The sequence below is a fragment of the Mesitornis unicolor genome, unplaced genomic scaffold (assembly GCF_000695765.1).
Source record: "Mesitornis unicolor isolate BGI_N332 unplaced genomic scaffold, ASM69576v1 scaffold13529, whole genome shotgun sequence".
NCBI lineage: Eukaryota > Metazoa > Chordata > Aves > Mesitornithiformes > Mesitornithidae > Mesitornis > Mesitornis unicolor.
Genome location: NW_010206709.1, coordinates 111616 through 138154, shown reverse-complemented (window position 1 = coordinate 138154; position 26539 = coordinate 111616). Strand labels below are relative to the sequence as shown.

General features: G+C 37.1%; 1 protein-coding gene across 1 annotated transcript in view; it reads left to right on the top strand.

The window, feature by feature from the left end:
• Positions 1 to 25361, top strand: part of LOC104546471 (transmembrane 9 superfamily member 2-like) — a 31859-nt gene extending 6498 nt beyond the window's left edge. Inside the window, exons 6-17 of the mRNA XM_010191875.1 lie at positions 214 to 341; positions 2797 to 2908; positions 4719 to 4798; positions 5760 to 5868; positions 10640 to 10772; positions 12013 to 12132; positions 12309 to 12366; positions 14644 to 14803; positions 15422 to 15573; positions 17084 to 17195; positions 17613 to 17784; positions 25043 to 25361. Coding sequence (XP_010190177.1) covers positions 214 to 341; positions 2797 to 2908; positions 4719 to 4798; positions 5760 to 5868; positions 10640 to 10772; positions 12013 to 12132; positions 12309 to 12366; positions 14644 to 14803; positions 15422 to 15573; positions 17084 to 17195; positions 17613 to 17784; positions 25043 to 25110 — 1404 coding nt within the window. The 3' untranslated portion in view covers positions 25111 to 25361. The remainder of the gene's footprint in view (positions 1 to 213; positions 342 to 2796; positions 2909 to 4718; positions 4799 to 5759; positions 5869 to 10639; positions 10773 to 12012; positions 12133 to 12308; positions 12367 to 14643; positions 14804 to 15421; positions 15574 to 17083; positions 17196 to 17612; positions 17785 to 25042) is intronic.
• Positions 25362 to 26539: the final 1178 nt, after the last annotated feature.

The following is a 26539-nucleotide window of genomic DNA, read 5'->3' as shown; positions in this document are numbered from 1 at the left end:
TTTATTATATGGGTAGTATTTATATAATAAAGTATAATATAGAGGAAGATATATAATTATTTTATATGGGTATATTTAAAACAAGTGAATGTTGAAGTATTTCCCCTTCATTCTTGCTCCATCATTGGACATTAGTCTCACTTTAAAGTTCTTGACTCCTTGCGCCCTCTCCTGTTGGAGAAGTTTCTCAATCTCTTTATGATATTTTTGTAGTCAGAGTTTAACAAGAAGAACACTTTCTACCTCTTCAACCACGTTGACATAACAATCATGTACCATAGTGGGAAGGATGAAAACTGGCCTGGTGCAAGACTGGTGATGGCGAGGCTGAGACCGCAAAGGTAATTGTGTATTAAAGCAGCAAGTTCTAGTACTAAGGAGTCCTAACAGTATTCACAACCTTAAAGTGATACTTGGTGTCAGTAAGTTGTGAGAAACTGGTTATTCTGATAAAGCTTTCAGCATACTGGTTCATGGCTGCAACTGTATTTACAAAGAGTAGTTCTGCGACTGTAAGTGTTGTTTAACTTTGCCTTTTCAATTGTTTCCCAATGTCCCTCCCGAGGCAAAAACTGCTTATGCATACTCTTAGAACCTGATGCAAGCAGTAGAAGCTTTCTCATGTTTTTGTTTGCATCTGAGTGCACGTGACTTTCTTTTAAAAGATAATGTTTCCAGATACACTGAGAAACATACTTCAACTGAGCGACACTTTCCCATGTCATCCCTCTTAGTATCGCTGCATTGCCTCACAAATGCACTTTGTCTGTGCAGTATTTGTACATGTGAACTTTTTCCTGTGTAATTTGGATATTGAGGTATAGGTGAAATACCTGGTTAATACTGGTATGCAGAACAGCAGATGTTGACTAATTTTCTAAGACTTATTTTTGCAAAGAGTAGCTTCTGCATTTTTGTGTTAACTAGAGGGGAGATGCAACAGTTCAGAGGTCGGGAACAGACTGAAGTAATTACTTTCGCCTCTTGTCGGTCTGTCCATGCACAGTTCATGTTTACCTGTACTTGAAAACTGCAATCCGTTTACAGCATTTCATTACCTGTACTTGAAAACTGCAATCTGTTTACAGCATTTCAAAGTAGGTTGCTTTTTTAGCTAAATTCTTCCCTTCTCTGTAGAAACAGAGATTAAGTACATTCTGAAATTATGCTACCACAGTTTCTCAAGTCAGAGAGACGTGTGTGGTACAATATGACTTGTTTGGGTTTTTTTTTGTTGCAGTGGTATAGTGTGGTTTCAGTGAATTATACTTGCTATGCAAGTTTATTTCTTCCATTTACCTCTGCTCTGATACGGTGGCAAGAAGATTCTACCACCCTTTCTCCATTTTTGATTAACCCTTTATCAATTGCATCCCGAATGATTGAAAAATGAGAATTTGCTTTTCACCAGTAATGCAGACCACAAGGGGGCACAGTTAGGTTGCACATAACCTTAATTTTGTCGGTCTCGGACCTGCTGTTTAGCTAGGCGATTTGCTTCAACCTTGAAGCTCTCCTTGATGGCGAGTGTTTGTGATTGGAACACCCTAGACCTTTCATGAAAGTTTGTATTGTCTTGTGGCTTGGCTTAGCTGTTGACGTATAATAATTTATATAAGGCAAAACTGTTTCTCTAAATGGGATAAATACAGCTTGCCCAAGAGGGTGTGAGAAGGAAGCTGTTTTCCAGTGTTAGAAGAGATTCACAGGGGTGAATTCAAGCAAACCTTAAGGTTTCTTTGACTTTGTGCTTCTATAGCTGCAGTATTTATAAGGTACTGTAGAGAGGGGTTTGCATATTTGAACTTTAGAATGTTCTTCTATGTTTTTCAGAGTGCACAAGACTGATGAGAGGTGAAATTAGACCACTTGTATAGGAATGGAAAATGGAAAAGTTCCCACAGTTGTTTGTTTTTGTTTTTTTTAAAAAGAATAGCAATTAAAAAAAATACATTCCCAAATCCATGAAAATAAAATAAACACCCTTCTCCCTATGCAACTTGAAGGAAGGTAAAATCCTGTGGAGGATTGTTAAGAAATTCTCTGTCTTCCTTACTGATGAGTACACACTGAGGTAAAGTCCCTCACCAATAATGCAGTCTTGTTAAAGTGTGGGGGGGAGGTAGAATGAGGGAGTATTTTGTGTTAAAACTTGCCATCTTACCAGGTAGAGATCTCCAGACTTCTCAGCCTGACTAACCAAGCAGCGTTTTAGCTGAGGACTAGGACTTCATTCTGATCATAGCAGAAAACTAGAGTGAAACCACATCTTGTGACCTTGCAGAGATTTGTGATTCTCATCTCCCACATGCTTAGCAAACGATTTACAATGTTCTTAAATGCCTACAAGTGTGAAGAGATATTTAACTGAATATCTACCCTATCTATCACCTAGGGTAGTGATCCCAGTTCCATATCCCTAGGATGTTTCTGTGATGTTTTTTAGCAATCACTAAGTGCTTGTGAGAACTAGTGTTCAGTTCTGGTGTGGCTTTAAGGCTGTTACAGAAATTCTGCGTAAGGATACCTAATGGTATACAGGATTTTACTTTTCTTATCTCTAGCTAGAAACATAAGTATTAATAAAAATGTATTTTAAGATCTTCAGCCTTTCTTGGTAGCAGAAGAGCAGGCTCTCAAAGCAGTTGAATAGCTGGCACAAACTGATATATGCAGCTCTCCTTGAATTTTTTTATTTAATAAAAACTTGTTTTACTTACCTTAGAAAAGAACTTATGAAAATTCATCCTGTAGGGCATAGGCAGTTTTATTTAACTTTTTTCCCCCCGCCCTTAGCTACAAACATACAGATGAGAACAACTTAAGTTGTGAAGGTCCACCTATGGAGATTCCTGGAGAATTCACTAATAAACTGAACTTGATCTACACTTACTCTGTGACATTTGAAGTAAGTATTGAATCTGTTACATGAAGATTTAATTCCCCAAAAGAATGAAATAAGAACAGTTGGATAATTTGCTAATAGCCATAATGGGATTAAAGCAGTGTAAATTCCAGAAGGATGGTCCTGTGAAGAACTTTCCCAGAACCTATTACTTTTCCAATACTGTAGCTTGTGACACTCGCAATGTATAAAGACTTTCTTCTGTTTTATTACTAATAGAAAGGCAGTAGATTGAGTAACTGCAATAATTGTCTTCCCTAAGATATGCTTTACATTTTCAGAGTTCAGTCGGGGAACTGAGAGTCTCACACTGAATAAATGTTTATTTTATATTTGGCAACACTTTTGTGTTAAATGCTGATTTTTCACATATTGTAAAGCTGTTTTTTTCTAGTGAAGTTGCAGGTTTTGTCTCATTTTGTATTGCTTTTATTCACTAGGGGGTTTTTTTGCGTAGGTGGCTGTTTATCTTTTAGAGTTAATACTCTAATGTTTATTCAGCCTGTTATGACTTAAGACAGGAGGAAATAAGGCTTTCTTGCAACCAGGCCTTTACCCCGACATGGACAGTGAGCCTTGATGGGGGTAAGAATAATTTGATTGAAGCTACTTCAAACCTTGGTACCTTGGTTCCAGTCTGTCCCGAAATCATGGTTGTTTTTCTGATATAAGATGCCAATCTCACAGGATTTGCCTTGAGACCACCACCTTGTTTTGTACAGACAGTCAAGCAGCTGTCATACGGTAATAGCTTTCACTCTACCAAATTGAATTTGATTTGAACCAGTGACCTTGAGGTGCAAGGCCTCTGTATCCTATTACCTTTCCCTCGAGACACCCAGTCTTCCTTTAGACTCTCTTTTACTACATGAATGAGCCTCCTGTCTATTAACATTTGTGTTTAAATCCTGACAATAAATTGCAGTTTAGACTTGCAGTATGAACTTTGTCTGGTTACTGACACAATGGGTACACCTTCCTGGCATCTTGGGTGAGGAACGTGTAAGGCCAAGCTGCTCTGGGTTCAGGCGCTTCTAGCAGATAGTACTTGGGACGTCTTAGCCTTGGCTTGGAATAATACATTTTACTTTTTACTAGTAGTTTCAAAATAGCAGTATTTTAAATTGGAGAGCGTTAGTTTCAGTAAGCCTGAATGCATAAACCAGTAAAATGCGTAACTTTTTTTATGGTCCTTTCTAATATGGCAGCAGAATTCTGATGAGAAAGCTATCGTATCTGCTTTAAGTTATTGAAATGGGCAAGGTATTTAGCTCTGTGTATGTGAAAAGTATAAATGATTGCACCTCTAATAATTAGTACGCAAGTGTACAAAAATGTAAACATATGAGCAGTTTGATACTCAAGTAACAAACTTTAGAACCACTTTTTTGAAACTGTCCCAACTAGTCGTGAACTACTGAATGGGCTGATAAAGAGTGACTTAGGGCAGTTTCAGCCACCTTGTTGTATTGGTACAGTTCTTCAGTGTTCCATATTCTAGATCCAGAATGTGAATTGGAACTTTAAAATTCTAGTCTGGAGACACAGTCTAAATTTTGAGAATTAACTATACAAATGTACCACCTGGTGAATAAATGAAGATGTTCTGCTGAACTTCATGCCAGTCAGGAGGTAGAACTTTGTAGCAGGATAGTAGGTGTCCCTCTGATGTCACAAGCTGTAGAGGACAAAGCTTGGGGGTCTGAAAGAATAATCACTTGTATAGCTTTGAGATTTGATGTGTTCATTCTTTCTCAGAAACCACAACAAACTTGTGCTTTTTTTCTATTAACTGCTATTTAATTCCTTATAGGAAAAGAATAATATTAAGTGGGCTTCCAGATGGGACTACATTTTGGAGTCCATGCCACATACAAACATCCAGTGGTTTAGGTAAGATTTGCATTTATTCAGTGAATAACCTTGCAGGGGAGAACAAAGATTTCTTAGTTGTGCTTCTAGGAATATATATAACTTCTAGGAATATATATAACTTCTAGGAATATATATAACTTCTACTGTGGTAGATCGAAGTCTATTAGTTTTCAGGCAAGAAAACTTTCTTGTTTTCATATGTGAAGTAACTTTTATCAGTCCTCCATCTCTTGGGAGCAACTGTAGTACTGCATTTCACCAGAGGATTGCACCATTAATGTCCAAAAGGAAAGCAGCTTCCATCGTTTCACTTCTATCATCTCCATTTTGAGATGTTGCTGCTCTGTAGTCTTCTCATTGTTACTGTCTGGCTTTCTCTAAATGCCAAGTGAGAGGTACAGATGTGTACTTCATTTTGTACTCAGCAGCTGCTTACAGTAAAAAGAAGGGCTTTTTTATGAGTAAAAGGTGTGTATATGGAAAGCTCTTATTTCCCTCTGTACCATGCAAATTATATCAAGTAGGTATATAATTGGTGTTGAAATGTTAATGTTTTGCAATACAAAGTGTTTGAAAAGGCTAATCTGGTTAATTATGTCTCTACAAAATATTAAATGGCATGATGTAGATATCAAATCAACTTGACAGACTCGCTTTAAGAGCTGTAGCTGTTTCACTTGGGAAATTACTTCTGAGCTATATATGGAGGAAAATAAAGAAAAGCAGTATGTAACTGCCTTGAGAATTAACAATATATCATAAAATACTATTCTCACTTCTGTCTCCTAAGAAATCATAAAAGTACACAACTTAAAGCAGTTTATCTTCCCTGGGTGGGAAAATACTAAAAGGTCTGAGTGACTTAGTCTGAATATCTAAGGCTATTCCTCAGACTTGAGCTGTATATGTGGTATGAATTGGAGTGCATGATCTGAAACGTGCATAAGTGGATTGAAAGTTTGACTTTTTCTTTCTACAGCATAATGAATTCCCTTGTAATTGTTCTCTTCTTATCTGGCATGGTGGCTATGATTATTCTAAGGACTCTTCATAAAGACATTGCAAGATACAACCAGATTGATTCTTCTGTGAGTAGGATTTACAGCTTTCACATAAGCACGTTTTTCTGGTGATAGTGATGTCTGTCGACTAGTTTTGAATACAATGTGAAGAGATTTATAAATACCAAGAATATGATACGTGCTAATATATATGGTGGTTAAAAATAGCTTTATTACTACTTCGCCTTTTCTAATAGCAGGAATACGCAGGCAGATGTGACAGTCTTACCTTTCTAGCATCGTTTGATGAACTTATAATATGCAAGGACAGACTTCAGGTTTTAGAAGTACGTTGAGGGATTCACAGAAACTTTTTGGTTAGTGAACAAACTCGTATTTGAAATAGAAGAATTTTTGAACCAAGGAAAGCCCTCTTTTTTCTTTTTTTTTTTTTTTTAAATTGCTTTCATAGTATACCAACAGCCATAAGATACAGTGCAGACATTGAAAAGTGTTGTGGCATTGATTCACTATCACGTTGTGGCAATTTCTTCAGAGTCCTGTGGTTGCGATATGGAGTCAGTCTGGACATGTGTAGCTGGTGTTAGGGCACTGACCTAAGCAGCCAGTGTGTTATTTATGGAATCTCCTTCCTTGGAGAGGACATGGTTCTGGGTAACCTGCTTTAGGTGGCCTTGCTTGAGCAGGGGCATTGGACAAGATAACCTCCAGAGGTCCCTTCCAGCGTCAACCATTGAGTGATTCTGGGAATCTGGGATTATATGTCAGATTCCTTATCAATGCAGCTCTGGTTTAAGTCATTTTATGTGGCCTTAGCAAAGGACTTGCGCTATACCTGTTGCAGAGACACTTGTAGCACAGAAGCAAAGACTTGCTACCCACTTTGGGGTGTTTCCTGTCTAAAAATGTGTTTTCTAGTCCGAGCAACCACTTGTGAAGAGAGGAGTTGTTTTTACTGATAACTGTTTTTTCCCATCCTCAGGAGATCAGACTTAAAAACTACTGCAGACAGGTATTCTCCCCATTGTAATGAAGCTGCATTGGGAAGCTCAGTTGCTGTTATTTTTCCAATTCCAAGGTGGTATTTTTTTAATAGTAATTTGTAGTATAGCTCGTCCAGAAAGCAAGTGTGCTAGTGCATGACTTTGGAAGTTTGGAAAGTTTGTGGTCTACATTTCATGAGAAGTACAATGATAGGTACTTAAGGATATGGTTTAGGGGGTAGACAGGAACGGTTGGACATGATGATCTCAGAGGGCTTTTCCAACCGAGCGATTCTGTGATTCTGTGTGATAGCAAATTCACGAAACAGTGTTTTTAAAAATATATCAGATGTTTATTGCAAAAAAGGATTGAAAATTAAACCAGCAGCTAATAATGGCGTTAAATTGACGTCAGAAGTAGTTGTCTTGTTAAATATTACGGGAGAGATTCTGATTAACATAGACTAATACAAATTGATGTTGCCACTTGTCTGTGGCTAGAACGTGTGGTGGAATCACACGCTTTGTCTCCATTTAGGAGATTCTAATATTGCAGTTCATGTGCAACACAACTTCTCGTCTCTAGCTGTGTTTGAACTACTTGGAGTGCGTGTAAATGATTGATTTTACTATTTATTTTTTTTTAAATACAATCCTCCTGGTGATCATTGTGTCAAACTGAGCCTGGTTTGTCTGTCTTAAAGTAGCAGCTGAAGCTAGTTGCCATCTGACTGAGCCTGTTGCGAGTTCTTTTGAAATAGGTACTCCTTAAAATGGGAAAGGGGCAGGTCCCTATAGTGGCTTGCTGCTTTGATGGAAGAGAATAGAACTGATTGTGAGTTAAAAAATTGACCAGCAGACTGTGAGTCTGAGGCTGAGTAAAAATTACTTTTACCAATTGAAAAAGTGGTGTCTGCAAGCCAAAGATGAGAAATAATGTCAGATACTACAAAGGTTTGAATTTTCACTGTTGTTGCTGTCTATCTGGATAAAGAAATACTTTAAAATGCACAGAAATGTTTCATATTGAAACTAAAACATCTGAAAGTACTTTTACTCTTCTTTATATTTTATATTTAATATCTTTTGTTAATGCAAATCCAGACAGTAATTAAAGTGGAAGAATTTTTCCACATCTTTTAACTGATCTTTTTTGTGAAGCTCCTGTTTGATCTTTCAATTAAATTATGTTCAATATCTTATACTGTGTTGTCTTTATTAGTTGGTCATTCTTAATGTGATAAAGAGCAAGACTTGTAGAAGCGTGATTAGTTTTTATGGATAACAGCATGGATAGGTGTGGCATTCAAAAAATCACTTCTTTATTTTCTTGCCAGTTGCAAGAGACTTAAAGATCTGTTGCAGTTCAAGGAGCCTGATTTAAAAACGTGTGAAATAATTGTGCAAAAGAGGATCTAGGCTGAGGAAGCTGCAATGAAGCAAATGAGTACCTCACGCTTAGGGGATGGTGGTGATTCTGCTTGAAAGAGACTCATGCACAAGCCAGTGACTGTGGCCTTAGTATGCACGTTTAATGTTCAGCTAATACCAACTGGCTTTTAGTGTGATGGAGATTTATTGAGACATACATTAATGAAGTGTTTAGAAATCATTAGATTACTTTTTAGGGCCTTATGACTAAGAAGTTTCCTGAACTGAAGAGAATTCATGTCAGTATCTTTTCAAGAGAGAGGTAAAACTCTTGTCTTTTTTTTGTTTATTTAAATCTCTTTGATCATTGCTCCTTGAGTGTAGATTTAAATCTTTGAGTGAGACTTAAATCTTTGTTCAAGTATCTTGATAACTAGGCTAAATTAATGGATAAGGTAATGATTACTGCATTTTTTTAAACTTTAGACTAACTTTTTAGCATATTGGCCAAGATTCAAAGGTGTCTTTAGATTTACCTCAAATATTTTTTGTTACTAGAAAGTGTAGCTTCTCGGATTAGTTGTACAATTCTTATCCTTATCACAGAATCACAGAATCGCTCGGTTGGAAAAGACCTCTGAGATCATCATGTCCAACCGTTCCTGTCTACCCACTAAACCATATCCTTAAGTACCTCATCTACCCGCTCTTTAAACACATCCAGGGATGGTGACTCCACCACCTCCCTGCCTGCATAACACCCTGTTAGCCTCCCTGTTACAGGCTGCCCAGGGAGGTGGTGGAGTCACCATCCCTGGATGTATTTAAGGCCATATCTTTGAATGTTAAGTGTTAACAGTATAAAATAAAGCTAAATTCTTTAAACAAAAGTCTAGAAAATACTCTGACTCATAACTAATTGGCCCATAATGGAAGAGTTTTATTAAAAATTGAGCTTTGAGATAAATGCTCTGACCCATAGGCCCCCATACAAGATGAATCAGGGGACTCAATCTGCCAAGTTTGTTTGCTGTCTATTCTTAAACCAAGATACTTACTACGTAGTTATGTTTTAAAGTTTGTATTAGAACCAGAGAGTGTCTTTTGAATGCATTTGCCAGATTAGGTGCTGATAAGAAATCTAATACCAGCCATTCAAAATTTGTACATTTTTTTGTTGTTCTGTCAGAAACTAAATTACTAAGCATTTATTTTTGCTTAGTGTTCATCATTTTGAAAAGAGAGAAAGATTTGCTTCAAATTATAACCTTTTAAATTCTTTCATTCCTTACTTAAAACTACCTGGGAAAAGTTTTATCTGTCTCACCTCAACTATCTCACCATCATCAGAGTTAGTTCAAGTTTAGACTTGCAGCAAAGTCTTGTCTTCATGCCTCTTTAACCAAACAAACCTTTCTTTACTGGAAGACCACTGTGTATTGGAATTATAGCTAGATATCTGGTATGATTTTCCTTGCTTGCGTAGGTTTTGTTGTTTTGTTTTAACCAAAGTGCTATCTTGTGTTTTATAGTTTTCAGTTTTTGAATTAGTATATCAAACTTCTGAGAGTAATTTCTAGCCAACAAATGCAAACAGAGGTATCAGTATGGGGGGAAAAAAAATACATTGCATAATCTGTTGCATAATCTATGAAGATGCCCTGTCATTTGTCAGTTTGGTCTGTATTCTTTCTGACCCTATTTTTTGTGTGCTGTAGCTGTACTGGTAAGCAGTCCACTGAACTAAACTCAGTACTTCTAGGTTGAATGCAACCTGTAGCTTTTAACTTTGTGAGGAAGAGAGTGGTCTTCTTGAGGGGTTGGTTATTTGCTGTCATGAGTGTTTGTTTTGTTTTTTGTGAGGGGAAGTGTTTGTTTTGAGTGACTTTATTGCAAAGTTTTATTCTTCAGCAGTGGTTCCTTAGAGCTGCTGGACTGAGGATCCCCCCCCTCTGTGCCATCCTTCCATTAACCTCTGTCAGTGGGACAAGGAGTGTTAGTACTTGCCCCTAGTGATTCTAGGGAGCAAACTTTCTTCTGGAGTACAGAGACCATTTCATTCTTTCCCAGTATTGTCATTGAGAATGGTGTGGTTTGTAATGGAAGAAAAAAAAAAGATAAAAGCTTGAACTAGATTAAAATAATAATATTAAATATTAAAATAATAATATAATCCCAGTTAAATTAAATGCAGTGCTTTGTTTTAATTTCAATTTAGAATTATGTTACATGGTTTGGCTAATTAGATTTTGTTTTTTCTTGCTTTAAGAGATTAGGATTTCCTTGATAAATCCTGCCTCTTTCTTTCACTGAACCATTAGGGGGTTCTAAAATCCATGAGTGATGAATCAGATGCAATTAGTCTGTCTTTGGATCTAAACTGAAAGTTAGTCAAACTTTAAATATGTATTTTGCATCTTGTTTGTGTTAATTTGCTACTGTATTATGTATCTTTGCTAACAACATTGTTGATTTTTATACAGGAAGATGCCCAAGAGGAATTTGGCTGGAAGCTGGTTCATGGAGATGTGTTTAGACCTCCAAGGAAGGGAATGTTACTGTCTGTCTTTCTGGGTCAAGGAACACAAATTTTCATTATGACATTTATTACTTTATGTAAGTAACTTTATTGAGGTGACAAGTTTGTAGTGTAATACCAAAACCAGTTTGTCATGGTGTAAATTAGCCAAGGATCCAGTAATGCAAGTTCTAAGACTTGTTTTAATGTTCTCAGAACACTATCTAATACGTTTGACACAACAGCCTGCAGCCACACAGAAATAAGAGCAAGAATGCATCCCAGTGAAATAATACTGACACAACATGAAGATAATGCGAGAGCCTACCATAAATAGCTGTATATACATGTGATGATGTTTGACACCTGTCACAAGTTGGTGTTTTATTACATGTATCTATGAAGTCTGTGATCATTCCTTTTCTTACTGTACAGTAGAATTGGGAAGTATGCTGATACTTATTACAAAAAAAGTAGTTTTCAAATTCTGCCATCCAGGGTTATTTTCAGATATTTTTTTTTGTCCTTAAAGGAGCTGCTTTTTTTCCATTCATTACTCGATGCTACAAGATAAATAATACTTCCCAATGGGCTTGTCTTTCAGTGTTGATCACAACTCTTTGTGTACTTAACTGAGAGAGTTTCCTGTGCACCCAGTGTAGTGTAGAAAGACATTGGAGAGGAGAATCCTTTTTCTGTTTAAAAACTAAACTTCCCTCTAGAGATGACTGCCAAACTCCTCTTCTGAGAATATCTCTGAGCTGGCCTTTACAATTGCTTCAGACACAGGCAGCCCTCTTTAATAAGAGGTTTATTTTCGCAGTAGCGCATTCTGAGTGAAGTGTTGTCCATTATGATGGCCAAGAGCCTTTTGTGGAATTTCAGGCATCTCATACCTCCAAGATCTTCTATCTTTACAGTGATTTCCACCGACCAGCTGTTCTCAGATGTCCTTTATGCCACATAAATTTCTCTTGTGACTTAGCATGCATAAGTATTGACCATGTGTGTTTACAGGAGGACTGTAGGATTTTGGAAGCAGACTTCATAAAGCTGATATTTAATTCAGGTTCATTATTCATCTCTGTGTGGCTTTTTATTTTTCACTCTTTTGGCTGTGAGAAACTTTCTATTTAAAATATGAGGTGGAAATGCTTTATTATGAATTTAACAGTGACATTAGTGGGCATGGCCATGTGATGGGGGATATATGAGAGTTTATGCACAGAGTCTTCATCAGAACATCTGGTAATTAAGGGGATAAACCTGTACAATGATGTGTCACAGGGAAATTTTGACATGTATCTACAAATGATGAAATCTTTTTTGTCTCTTTAGTCCTGGCTTGCCTTGGTTTTCTTTCTCCTGCCAACCGCGGTGCTTTGATGACCTGTGCAGTTGTATTGTGGGTCTTACTGGGGACTCCAGCTGGTTATGTGTCTGCTAGAATGTACAAGAGTAAGTACAGGTGTTTGTTTAATATGACACAGCAGTTTAAATTCAGAGTTGCTGGGCTTAATATAAACCTCAGACTGGAGCTGGTGTCTCAGACAACAAATCTGCTTCTTGCTGCCATACTGCAAGAAGTTGGAAGAAGTTCTGAACTTGAAAGTGTTTTTACTTTTTCCCCTCAGCATTTAGAGGCGAGAAGTGGAAGACAAACGTTTTGCTTACAGCCCTGCTTTGCCCTGGGTTAGTATTGTTTCCCCTTGTTCTTTCCTTTATTCCTAAGTCTAAGTGAATGTGAAGGGGCGGGGAAAGGGGGGGAAGTGAATTACGTGCTTGTTGGTGTGATGATTTTCTTTATTATTCTCCAAGTTGCTGCTGGTTTTGTATATTGCCTGTCTGAATATAAAGAAAAGTGAATTCTGAGGAGCTGGAGCCTAGTACTCTAGGACACAGCTTCCTAGCATCTCGTTTTATAATCAGCTGTGAGCATAGGAGGAATGATGTGACTGTCTTGCAAGGTAGCATCACAGCCTTTGAGAATCACTGCTCCAGAATGTTAGGTGCAGTGATGGGGTAATTCCAGCTCGATACTGGAGCACTCAGTATGTTCCAGGTAATCCTGTCTTAACGGGTAATAGGTATGGTCGCTTTGTTAGGAAGCATGTGTTTTTGTGGTAACTTTGGAGTGTCTGTAGCGTACTTTATACAGGGGGAGACAGCCTTTTAGGCAGAACTTCTGTTACCTTAGTTGTTATATCAGTGTTTTCTTGTAACCATGTTATTAAAAAAGACATAAGAAATTAAATTATGATTTATTTTTTTTTAAAGGAAATAGCTATATACTGCTATACTAAACAGTAGTTGTTTAGTATGCTTCTGGGTGGGAATAATGAAGAGATCCTGTTAAACTGGTTCTCTTTATAGTAGTGCACAGTTTCAGATACGGTTGTGGTATGTATCAGACTATGGCCAGTGCTGTCATGCTTAAGCAGAGTGATAGCTCTCCTACCTTTCACTTTCTTATAGCTCTCAAGACCTTGCATGAGCATTAGGTCAGTGAAGAAAGAGAGCAGAAACTAATTTCTTTTGCAAGTCTTCTGTATTTCTTGGTTGCGACTTTGGGTATGTGAAGCTACCCCTTTGACAAATGTCCTTGGCAAAAGTTGAGGAAAAGGTTATAAATTCTTAAGGTATCTCTCCCCAAAAAAGCCCAGAACGAATAAAACATGACTTGGTATTGAGTATAGTGAATGTCATCAAATGAAGTATAATGCATTCGGTAACAACTGGATGTAGTATTTCTTGTGAGGAGGTCTTATTTCTAAACAAAATGTGCTTCAGTCTCCCTGCTGTCATTTAGAAATTGAGAGAGAAGACAATATTTACCAGTGGAAGAAATATCATGCTGATATTTCCTAAGTAAATTAAGTTTCACAGAGGAAGTAAAATGATTTGGAATGGTAAAATAGGAACAGATGTCTTGATTATCCTATGCTAGTTCAGTGAATTTGCATAATGTCATAAACAGCTTAAGGCTGTTATGGTCTCAGTAGACTGATGGGAGTTCATATTTGCAGTAATTTTTTCTAACTTGGGAGGGGATAAGTTGGGTTTGTGTTATGAGCTTGGGCAGATAATGAAAATTAGCAAGACTTCTAAAATCGATTTGATTTTTATTTTTTGTTCAACAAGATGCTTACACCAGGGGTCGCTTGGGTGTGCTTAGTTAACAAGCCTATTCCCCCAAACAGTTTTGGCAAGTGTAGGAAAAAAGGAGCCTGTCTGTTGCTCTAGCCCTCCCTCCTTCCTTTTCAAATTAAATACAGTGGAAGGTGCATGTTCACCTCGGGGCTGTGTGGAACACTGTTTGAACAAAACACAGCCAATGGTGCACTTCACAGGGGCCCTTCCTGAGGCTGAATTTTCTGTGATGCATCTCTGAATATTGGCAAATTCAAGCAGGTTTTATGTGGGGCTCCTTTGCAGTACTTTTGCTTTGTTTTCAAAATGGAATGTTTGAAATCTTCATTTGTCTTCAGTTGTTTTCTGGTGTTTTCCCAGGATGTTTAGAAAATGACGCAGATGCACTGAACTGGGGAGGGAAGAACAGATCTGGGGACATGTTGTGATTGATGCAGTCTTTATTTAAATTCTCCAAAGGTGTGGGCTTAACTGTGTAACTCCAGGAAGTGTTAATATGATGATTCTTCTTGTAGGGAAGAGCCCTCTTTAATCCACCGTTCTGCTACCGTGTTGCTGTGACACATGCTGCAGCAGGATACATGTTTGTTGTAAGAGTCATGTGTGGCTTCCTGAAACTGAGATTTTGCTATCACTGTTTTTTCATAGGGAATTTACTAGTTAGAAAGGAACTAAATAAAGTTATTAAATGACTGGCAATAATAGGAAAGGTGATTCAGATAAAAGGGGGTTTTATTTATTTTGTTTTTACATTCTTTGTGTAGATTTTTACAATTATACTTCCTGATATTTTAATATATTTTCTGATCTTTTTTTCAGGATTGTCTTTGCTGATTTCTTCATTATGAATCTCATTCTGTGGGTGAAAGGGTCCTCAGCTGCCATCCCTTTTGGCACTTTGGTTGCTATCCTGGCGATGTGGTTTGGAATTTCAGTCCCACTAACCTTTGTGGGTGCATATTTTGGCTTCAAAGAGAAGGTAGGGCTCTTTGAGAACAGATTTTAAATACTCCTGTCCTCTCTAATTGAGCCATTGCATCCCTAAGCATACAAAAACTAGTTGGATTGAAGCATCTATGGCACTATGATAATAAAATGATGTTTCACTTTGTCATGATTTTGAAACTGAGTCTATGCTTGTAATGTTACTTTTTTTCTGTCCATTCACTATAATTTAATCATGTTCTTAAAGGTCCTCCTTGCCTTTTGTACCTCAGCAATACCTCAGTTTCATTTTTGAAGCAGTACTTCAGAAGTACTTCAATTTGTACTTCACTAGTTTGAGATAGTGCCAGACAACTAAGAAAAAGGTAGTTGTTTCTTTGTGTGGTAGGGTTTTTTTCTTTTTTAATAAGACTGAACAGATTCCTTCATGTTCTGACTTGTTTACTGGCCAATAGTTGGAATGTCTAAAGCATATTTGTTTCTTCCTGATGATGGATATCAAGTTTGTAGTTTTTTGATTTGGTAACTTGTGATGACGTATGGATGTAAATAAAGTTATGTTTATCAAATCTTTAGATGCTAATACTAGGGAAGAGTAATCTTTGTTATGATGTAACAACTTATCTTTTAATTATATTAATTTCTTCCAAAGCCTATTGAACATCCAGTCCGTACAAACCAGATTCCTCGCCAAATTCCAGAGCAGTCTTTTTTCACAAAGCCGCTGCCTGGTATCGTAATGGGTGGTATCTTGCCCTTTGGCTGTATTTTCATTCAACTTTTTTTCATTCTGAATAGCATTTGGTGAGTATTACTTTCTTTGGTTCTAGTTATGCTGGTTTGATTATAAATGCAGTGTGATATTGAACATCCCAAACCAATTAATATAAGGAATAAATAAATTTTTAAAAAAACTATCTTCTTGCAGACTTCTGTGAAGTTTCCAGAATCTGTGTATTTATTCTTCTGCTTAGGACTTACACAAATAGTTCCTCTTAGATAACGGCTAAGTGTGAAATTAGATTCCTGTCACTTTGTTTTATCTTTCTGGCTCCGAACAGCATGAACATGGTTTCATGCTGTTGTGGTTAGGTGGAGCCAAATCTGTTAGTTAGGAAACTAATAAAATCTAGTGGTTTCAGCTGTTAAATCAGAATTGGGTCAAAATCTTGGGATTCCATGTTCTGCAAAACAAAAATTCCACCCCTTGTGAAACATCCACACCACTCCTGAATCTTGTCAAAACCTAGTCAAGCATGTGCATGAAAAATTAAACCAGTGCAGTCTTCCGTAACTTTCACAATGTAAACATGAAATGTTTAAAATATTGTTGTTCAATGGAAAATACTACCCTGAAGGTGCCAGGTTTTTCAGGTATCCTCTGTTTATGTTGAGATTTCCTACAAACAGTTTTCGAAATCAGTTCTTTAAATGCAAATATATTAGATGTATTAGCCTTTCACATTAGTCCTCACCAGAAGTAGAAACTGTGTAATACAGCTGTGCTGAAAAATGTAATCAGCTGATGAACAGGTATACTCTGTTTGACTTTTGGAGTTTAAATTACTGAATTCCCAAATGGTTTTTCATTATTTATCCTACAGAAGAGAAGCATGGAGGGCATGTGCAACTGACACTCCCTTTGTCAAATCTTACACTGCAGTAATTGTCCCCATCACTTAACAAAGTCGATTTGGTTACTACCTTTATCTGAAAGACACCAGATTAAAAGTAAACAAACATATTTTCCTTGCATTTATTTCTGTGAGTGTTTTAGTGTTTGGCTAGCCCTTGGATTGGGAATAGACTGGGAGTGGAGGAGCATCTGATTGGATGTAGTGAGGAGATGTAGAGGCACCTGGAAAATGCAGCTCCAGTAGGAGGAAGGAAGTGGATACTGTAACTGGGGAAGAATACAGGTGATGCAGGAGTCAGGGAAGCTAAAGATCCTCTTACCAGAGAGACCTGAAGTGATAAACATCTCTGGTGGAAATTGCCCATAACTGTTCTCTGTGAAAGTTTATAGATGCTAATTCCAGGGGAAGTATAATTGAAGATTTGCAGCATTGCTCTGTATAGCAGTGGTTTTATTACTGCCAGCTCAACTGGATGCTTGTTTACAGAGTATGCAGAGCACATCCAGGTGAAGAAAAATTTCTGTGAATCAGCTGATAGTGGTATAGGCAGTTACCCCTGTGGTGTGGGGTTTTTTGTTGTGTTTGTTGTTTTTAGTATCTGGTAATGATGCTAAGCTAACAAATGAACTCTTTTTTTTCTTTCTTTTGTGGCTTTGTTTGTTTGTGTTTTTTCCTAGGTCTCATCAGATGTATTACATGTTTGGATTCCTATTCCTAGTTTTTATAATTCTTCTAATTACATGTTCAGAAGCTACAGTTTTGCTGTGCTACTTCCATCTCTGTGCAGAGGTAAAATGTATAGTTTGGATATAGGTAACCACTTCTAGGTGGAAGATGTTAAAAAGAGTTATTAATGTGTACTGTGATGTGCTGGATGCTGTGAATGAATTGTATTGTCAGCCTTTGACATGCCTGTCTTAGCCACTTTCTTGAAATGTGGCTTTTGTTTTAGAATCCACCATTTGTAGCAGATAAGCAAACAATAAACAGCCTTGATCTCAGAATAATTTAATGTTCTTAGTGGAAGCAATACAGTTGACTTTGAGAAAGAAGGAAAAAAGATAGTAGCTACGTGCTATGTTGGATTTTTTTTTTAGATAAATTTTGAAGAATTAAATTATTTCATAAGGCAATGTTATTTTTTAACCAGCTAATTTATATTCTATTTTCTACATGATGTCTTACTGAATAGTTTGTTTCTTTCAGGATTATCATTGGTGGTGGCGATCATTCTTGACGAGCAGCTTTACAGCAGTCTATCTCTTTATCTATGCAGTTCATTACTTCTTCTCTAAACTCCAGATAACAGGAACTGCTAGCACCATTTTATACTTTGGTTACACAATGATCATGGTCTTAATCTTTTTCCTTTTCACAGGTAAGTACAGTGCTCAAACTTAAAATTAATTGCTCCGGCAGGGGGATTGGACTAGATGATCTTTTGAGGTCCCTTCCAATCCCTAACGTTCTGTGATTCTGTGTAATGCAGGGGTTTGTTTTTGTAATGAGAAACATTACACTATAAGAATTTATACTATCTGAAACATTAAATACCATTTATGACTCTTGAGGCAGTGTTACTTTTATGGTTTGTGACACCACACATCACAGTAAGATATTCTTTAAGGCTGGGGTTTTTTTTCTAACTTGAAGTTACACTTATTTTCCTTTCCTGCATATTATATTAGCAGTGAGTTCAAACCATTATATTTTCAAAGTGCTGTTCACGTTCACTTTGATATCAGAGATGTGTAACTTGATTCTGAATTTCGTAATTGGGTCTACAAGCCTCATATGGAAAGTCTGTAAGTGCGCTTTGCATATGGAGAATGGAAAAAAGTGAATGTTGACAATAGAGAGTTCTGGTACTGTTCGAGGTGATTTTACCTGCTTATTAAGCACCACTTCTTAATGTGACAGGAATGTACCTTAACTGAAGGAACCTAGTTGAAATACAGCTCTCCATTTTTACTAGTCCATCCTTCCTGGTGTTATTCAGGCAGACTAAGTGTCTGCTACAGAATTACTCTAATGTTCATAATCACTTAGGTCAAGTAGTAATTTCGAGGCTGATTTGATGTGAAATCTGTGCCAGATTTACCATGTGTTACCATGAAATTAGAAGCTTTTTGAAGGGTAGTGGCCCTTAAAAATAGCCAGGAGCATTTTGTATTGGTGTTCGTCATACTGCTGCTGTTGTGCATGTGGTTTTAACACATGAAGTCAGATCTATAGTGTATCACTCTGCTTAGCATCCTTAAGTACCACTGCAGTGGTAGAGCTAGAAAAAATGCCAGTTCCTATGTGTAATGAGAAACCAATCATTCCTAAGACTTGTAATGGAGAATCTCTTTGTGGATGACTTAATAGTTGTATTGTTACTTGTTAATAGCTTCTACCTGATTATTGCAACCTGCTGTAATTACTTTGTGTTGGCTTTATGCAATACATCACTTAACTCCCTTGATACAGTTAAAAAGAGTGGCTAAAACAATGAAAGCAAGTCTTAGCATCAGACTTCAAGTTTGTTAGTTCAGCAGTGAGGACCTCTCTCATCTTTATTGCCTCTAATACTGATGAGTGTGATGCAAAAATAACACTGTTCATAATAAAACACTGAAGAAAATTTACTGTATGGGTTTGAACCAAACAAGTACTCTGTAGAAATTATATTTAACAACATTAACAGGCACTTATGGCTAGATTTTTATTATCGTTTGTTATTTAGACCTGTGTCTCTTCAAAAGAAGGTAAAAATAACCAAAACATTTTTAGAAGTGGTGGGGGGGGGGGGAAGGAGGATTTAATTCATCTAATTTTTAATTGTTAGAAGGCAAACATAAAAGTTGACATATTGCCAGTTAAACCCCTGCTTAAATCCCAGCAAAACAGACAAGCTCCAGATGTCCTCTATAAATATACTAAAAACAACAACAACGACAAAAACCTCAAAACAAACCTCTGCAAAACAACCCAAAAACCCAAACAAACTGTAGTGTAAAATATTTTAATTACTTTGAAACTGAAGCAATATGTTAATGTGTCTGGGTTTTAGCATAGGTTAGTTGCTATTCTGCCACTTTCAATTTCACTTACAAGATGCAAATTGGTGGAATTAAAAATACCCCTTTCATATCTAAAACGATAATTGAAATTGTCATGGCAGCTGCTGAAATGGTATTAAAAGCTTCAGATGTGCTGATCCTGGTGTTCTTGATGTGGAGGCAAGTGAGGCCCCAAAAGTCCAATAATAAACTGTGCTGCTGTTACTTTTGCTGTTTTTCTTTTTTTCTAATAGAAACACAATAGTGGTGGCTATGCTGTATTTGTAGTTCATGAAGAAAGCTGCTACATCACTTTTTTTAAGTTGATTAGTCACTGGAAAGGCAGAAGGTATATGGAGTATGTAATCCTTGCTAATGCAAAAAGCTGAGATAAATTTATTCTCATATTTAGTTTGATTTTTTTCTGGGGGGCAGAAAGGTGCGGCGAGGCTGAAATTTAAGCTGTTTCAGATAGATGTCTCAAGTTAGGTGTCTTCTGCTTCTTGTAAAATATTCCTTAATAGCACTTACTTTGGAAAATAATGGTTCGGTCCTGCACAAGTTTCTGGAGGTGAGGAGGTTTACTAATATAATTTTACGCACTGTTCACAGTTAATGGTGTTCTTCCTGTTTGTTCCTGAAATGGAATCTTGATCTGTTTCCCTTAACACTAGGTATTTTGGTTTTCTCTATTCTTGCCTATTAGGTCTCAGTAACTGTGACAGAAATAGAGGACAGCATTAATACCTCCTGTGTGGCGGTGTGTTGTGTTACTGTGGACATCACAAAAGAGATCATAATGAATAAGTAAATAGGAACTGAGTGCTTGCATGGCAATGACAACAGTAATGTAATTTGACTGGCGAAATGTAACAATTAATGTGCACACTCAAGACAATTGTATTTTAATGTACAAAGTGTGGCTAATCTTTCAAGAAATAGTAAGTGTGGTTGAATGGTGGTAGCTACATTATTACATGCGTTTTATGGTTGGAGACAAAAAAAATGCTGAACATAGTCAAAGCATGTTGCTTTACAGCGACCTCTATTTTTGAACTTCATTTTCACTTGTGAGCTAATGCCATTTTCAAAATTGAGTTTTGATCTTCTGGATAGATTGTGTTTAGAATCTGAGATTCTGAAGCACCCACCACTGTGCAGTGATTGAAACCAGTATGATACAGAGAGCTTTTAAGGTACAGAAGAAGTATCAGCCAAGTGCAGAGTGCTTTTCTATTTGCTTTTGTACAACCTGTTCGTGCTTTGAATTCTTTTTTCTTCATCAAACAATAAAGCTAGAAGAAACAAATAGGGCATACAGTCTGCTTAATGTATTTTGGCATTATTCTGTGCCAATAATAATTTTTAATTTTGAACTTAAAGTAGTTTACTAATAACTTTCCCTTACCCAGTTAGGTGCTCACTTGTTATCATCTCTTTGTGTAGAAGAAAAGCGTTGCTAAGTTGTATATATTGCAGATCAGGGTATCAAACAGTATTCCAGTATAGAAACTGGAGGACTAAAAGATCAAAATACACCTGAAAGGTCAGTGTCTCCCTAGTAAGTATAAGTGAATGCATTGGATATGTTCTGCTGCTTGGCTAGAGAAATTACTCAAGACATTAAAAGTGAGTTCTTGAATTTTAAATAGCTCCCACAAAAATGTCTTTTAGCTGTACCTCCCTAGTATGATGAATGGGGTACAAGAGGCTGCAGTGCACTAGGATGGCATCACTTTCCTAGATTAATAGGGGTTGTTTAGAAAGGCAGAATCTTAAAACCTGGAAGTCACCCACTTGGGGAAAGACAAAAGTAAGTTCTTAAATGTGTGTCATTCAGATGCTTTTTAATTTAATTTAATTTAAGCTCGCGAGTGGTTAGAATTGGTTAAAGTAAACATTAGGCATGAAAAAAGATTGTAATGTTAGATTAAAACTTATTTTATAGGCTCATTGAAGGAATTTGTGACAGGCTTGGTATCTTTGATAGAGATGTGCATATAGAAGTTGTAAAAGCCTTACAGTAGACAGGAGTTTAGAGCAATCAAAACAATTTTAGAGGTCTCAACTAGTGGGTTTTTTGTTGGTTTTGGGGTTTCTGTTTTTTTTTTTTCTTTTTAAATACTTACTATTAGAATTTTTTAATGGCTTTAAAAAAACAAACCACCTTTGGGTATCTGTTTTCTGTCACGTGCTCATGATGTCTGTCAGTGAAGCAGTAAGCTGAAGAGGTTGATAGTGCCTCAAAACTTTGTTTTCTGTTTGAATGTGTTTTAAAAGAAACAACTACAAGCAAGATCCTAGGGTGATCATATCTAAAGCTCTCCTAAATATTCCTAGTATTCTAATGAGAGGCACGTTTTAAGTAAGGGATGATTCTAATTTTGGTGCAAGGTGTGCATGGAAAAATTCTCAGAATTGAAGAGGTGAGTATGCTTGAGGAAGTACTTCTCAAGCCATGCTACTTGAGATGGCAAGGTTCTGTTTTAGTGCAACTGTTAATGGCAGTTTTACTGGGTAGAGCTACAGTTGTACCAAACTGATTGTGCACTTAGCTGTATTTTAAGATTGGCCTTAATCAGAGTTGATAAAAAGAGAATCTGAGAACGTGTTACACTAGTCAGCACTGGCCTTAAAGATGCACTATGTTGATGCTTTTCTATATAATGTGCTAAAATTTGGAACAAGTGGGAAACCTGTGAAATGGGGCTGAAATGTAGAAAACATATTCTAGCTAGAATTTTCAAACAAGCCAAACTAATTCATAGTTAGTTTTCCCCAATCATTATTCATTTGGAGATCCTTTTCTGATTGGGATATTTACTTCTGTGTAGAAAATGGGAACCTTTTTGACTTAATTATCTTTTGTGGACCTCTTAGCAGTTCATGGAATCACATGCACGCCCAGGTCTGAGGTGGAAAAACCACTGAATTTCAGTGGAACCAGGCTCTATACTGCATACATTCTTCAAAAACAAGTTAAGCTTTTTTGCTGCAGTACCATAAGCGATCCTGTCGGTAAAGCAGCTGTACAACTTAAAACAGCTTATAAATAATGTTTCCTTAACTTCCTTTGATTTCTGTCTGTTAATACTGTTTTTTAAATTGGTTCTCACATCTAAATCTGCAGTTGGATTCTTGAGGTAGATTTTCAACTTAATTTTGTTTCTGTCACAGGACATTGGCAAAATTTCTGATAAAGTTTAAAAAAAGGTGCAGGGGAGGTGCTTGGTCACTGATTTGCTAAACAGATTTTTTTTTTTTAGGAGGGAAGTTGAAAATCAATGTTACTGAAACCTGTGAAAAGTTGTTTATAGATCAAATGCTTGTTCTTCAGACTCTGCTGTGAATGAGGCCATGTTTTATGGAAAGCTGGTGTATCAAGGATTCAGTGTGACAAGGATTGGAGGAAAATACTGTGGGTGTAGAGTCTGTTCCCATATTAAGTTATGGCATGCTCAGGAAACCGCATGGAAAATCTCATTCTTGTGTTAAAGTGACACAATTTATTTTTTTTTATATTACAATTTTGTTCTAGAATAGCAGATAGATTTCTAAGATCTCATCTGTTAAACATTTGGAAGAAACATTGCTCTCAAAGCCATAAAAGGCTCTAAGTAGGCTATGTTATAAAACCAACTACAAAGCAGATGCTGAGAACCATTATTAGAAAAAAAACATGAGTAAGGCTTAGAGTAACAATGCTGATATTGGAGTATTGGACACAGTAGGAAGGAGTGAGAATTGACCATAAACTGCAAAGACTTAGCAATGTCAAGCCTACAAAGAAATTTAAATTCCTTCTGTGGCTGGTGTCTGATCTCCTATCAACAGCAGTAAAACTGCCATCTCCCACTGTTTCAGAGGATGATAACTGCAAACTTAGAGGGAAAGGGTAATCTGTGGCATATAATAGTAGGCTGTCAAAAAGCCTTTAACTGCAAATATACATGGTAGCACAAAGAACACAAGAACTGGCGTATAGATAATAAGCATCCAAAGACAAGTTCCTCACTTAGCAAATGTGTAGATGTGATCTGAAAGAGAAGTGTAATGAATGTAGAAAAGACAAGCACTTAATAAAGAACCTTCTAGTTAGTAAACCAGTCACAATGACATAGTGAAAAAAGTTGGAGCTGATGTTAATCCTGGGCTGTACAAACAGAAGGATGAATCTCACAGTAGTGGAGCCGAGTGCATGATCTTGTAAGTGCCTGTAGCTTAGCAGCTGGTAAGGGCTGTTGCGGAACTGGCATGTAGCTCTGTATTTGAGAATGAATTCAGATGAAGCTGAGACCTGCCCTTTTGGGTTTTTGTTTTGGTTTTTTTTTTTAGGTGGTAGGGCTTAACGTCTGTGTGGCAGTTACTCCCAGGTAAAAGCTTGAGGAACAATGCATCATATTCCTTAGAAGCTTAAGAGTTAATTAATTATATGGTACTCAGTGTCTCCTTGCATACTGAGTTCTTGAGGTAGTTTAATATTAAATGTGATGGACAATGTCTTTGCAGTTACCCCATAATCATGACTGTGGGGTGCAAGTTGCAGACTTGTTCATCAGCTTAACAACAGAAACCTGAGACAGACTAATCTCATTCAGTGTCATCTTGTCTCCTCATCATCTTACTCTGCACTGTGCTAACTTGGGTCACAGGACTTGACATGTGCCCCAAGGTCCCTCCAGAAGATACTTGTGGGGTTGGGTTTTTTTCTCCTACTATTGAGTTGGATGACTAAAGAACTGGATTGGTAAGAAATCAAGGAAGGCTATACCAAACCAGACCACAGATCTGCCACCCAAACACCCGAACAGCAGTACTTCAGAAAGCAGATGAGAACAGGGCAAGCATATGTACTGGTGCTTTCTCCAAGCCTCCCATCAGCTGCGGCTCCAACGGTTTTTGTAGCACTTGAAATGGTGTCTCTGTAATTTGAATTTCTTTGTTCATGAATTTGCTCAGTTTCCCAGTGTATGGTTTTTATTACCTATAGTGACCTGTGGCGAGAAAATCTGCTGCTTGAATGCATGTTACACAGAATTACACATTTTGATTTGTGTCAATGCCAGTTTCATTTGATGCCTGCTCCTAACTGCTATAGCACTCAGAGCATTGCTTTAGCAAAAGGAAGTAATGGGATACACAGAGTAAGAAGTTTCCTTTTCTTGAGTATAAATAGAGCACGGTGAACAGAAAACCAAGCCAGGTGACTCTTCCAAGGCCTTGTTTTACAGCATAATTCATAGGTGACTGTGAACTACTGTAGACCTAAAAAACCCAGGTAGGTACTGACTTTTTGTGCTTATAAAAGTCAGTTTCTGAAATGGCGCTTGTGTGCCTGCTACTGGTAATAGGAGCTTGACCTTCGGTGGTTTAAATGTACATCAAGCAGCCTGGTCCTAAAAGTCATCTTTGATCTAAAGCAATAACTTAGCCTAGGGATAAATGTGTGGTGTTAAATTTAACAAGTGCTGTTATTCTGGATAGTTAACTGGATTACAATGTTATATTCTGTCCTGCTGTGAAGCACTTGTTAGATTTTTCTCTCAGAACAAACTGGAAGATAAACTAACCATTTTCACTTTCTCATTTTAGGGACAATTGGATTTTTTGCCTGCTTCTGGTTTGTAAGTAAGATTTACAGTGTTGTGAAAGTGGACTGAAAAGCTTCAAAGTGTCTTTTGAACATATCTCCCTTCCTGTTTGATAATTTTTACCATGTATGGAAAAACATTCTGTGTAATTACTCTAATGCGTAGAAGCCGAAGAGCAGACTCCAGCATAAGAGACAGGTTTTTATGGAAGGAGATGGCACCATTGGAAAAATGTTTACATCAGTATATTCATTGAACATGTTAATTCTAATAATTCTAAAAGTTATATAAAAAATCTGATTTAGGACAAATAAAAATTCTTTGACCTAGTTTATTTGAAAAATGAGTGCATCATACAGTCCTCTAGCTGAAATTCCTTGTGGTTTTTTTGTTGTTCTTTTGGTTACCATTTATATACCATGACAGCATAGGACTGTCAAGTAAATCTGTGTAAAATGTGAATTTTTTTAACTTAACTATGATTGTACATACTATCCTGCACCTTCTTTACAACTAGATATCTTCTTACAAATGTACATTCATTTAGTGTATTGTAGACTTTATTAAAAATATTGACACTGGTTTTTGTTCAAATAAAACTGCACTCTAGCTGACTTGTTTCCTTTCTTGTTAATTAGGCCTTCACTACTTGGACACAGATCACATTAATTTGATGAGCTGATAGCTCTTGAATTTTATGTTGTTTATGAGCAGTTTGGCTGAGACTTTGGCTGCAAGTTGTCTATGCAAGTGGAAGGGACTGGTGCAGCTTGCTGGGAAGTTCAGCCATGAATCTCGTGAGCTTGGGAATGAGTGATTCTTAAAGGGTGAAGCCTTTCTCCTGCTCTGCAGAGCTCATACTTAAACGCTGGATTACATGAGATGGAGTATTTTAATAGCCTCTTCAGTTATTTGGCATTCTTCTTTCAGGAATGTCAAGGTTTTAAAGAGGCTCCCCAAAATCTTGGATTGCACTTGAAGCTGACCAGGAAGTCTCTTCAGGCACATAATTCAAATGCCTGCGTTACTGGCCCCGTTGGAGATGAATAAAGGGGATGTTCACTCAGATTAATGGGTGAAATACTTAAAGCTTATTAACTGGCATATGGAAACACTCATCGCTGGAAGCTGCTTTTCAGTGTCTAAGACTGCAATTTAACAAGACCCAAAATGACTCCCTATCTTTTTGTAGTCATACAAGTACCGGGTAACTAGTTAATGTTTAATATCCTTTCAAAAATGTAATCTTTGGTGTGAGGATTTCAAGTCTCACCTCTATGCATAGTTGTTCCTTCCAGGTTACTGAAGTGTGGGACAGATGACTTTACTAAGCGGGGATGAGTACCAGACCACATCATTTGAACAGTGCCTATGTCATAAAAATGAGGCTTTGGACAACTTAATAAAAAAAGCCAAGCATTAGTGTAGCAGGAGGAGCTGGCTACAATGCAGGTTGTTTCAAGTGAGGTTCAGCTACGCTCTAGCAGCTTGGCCTCGC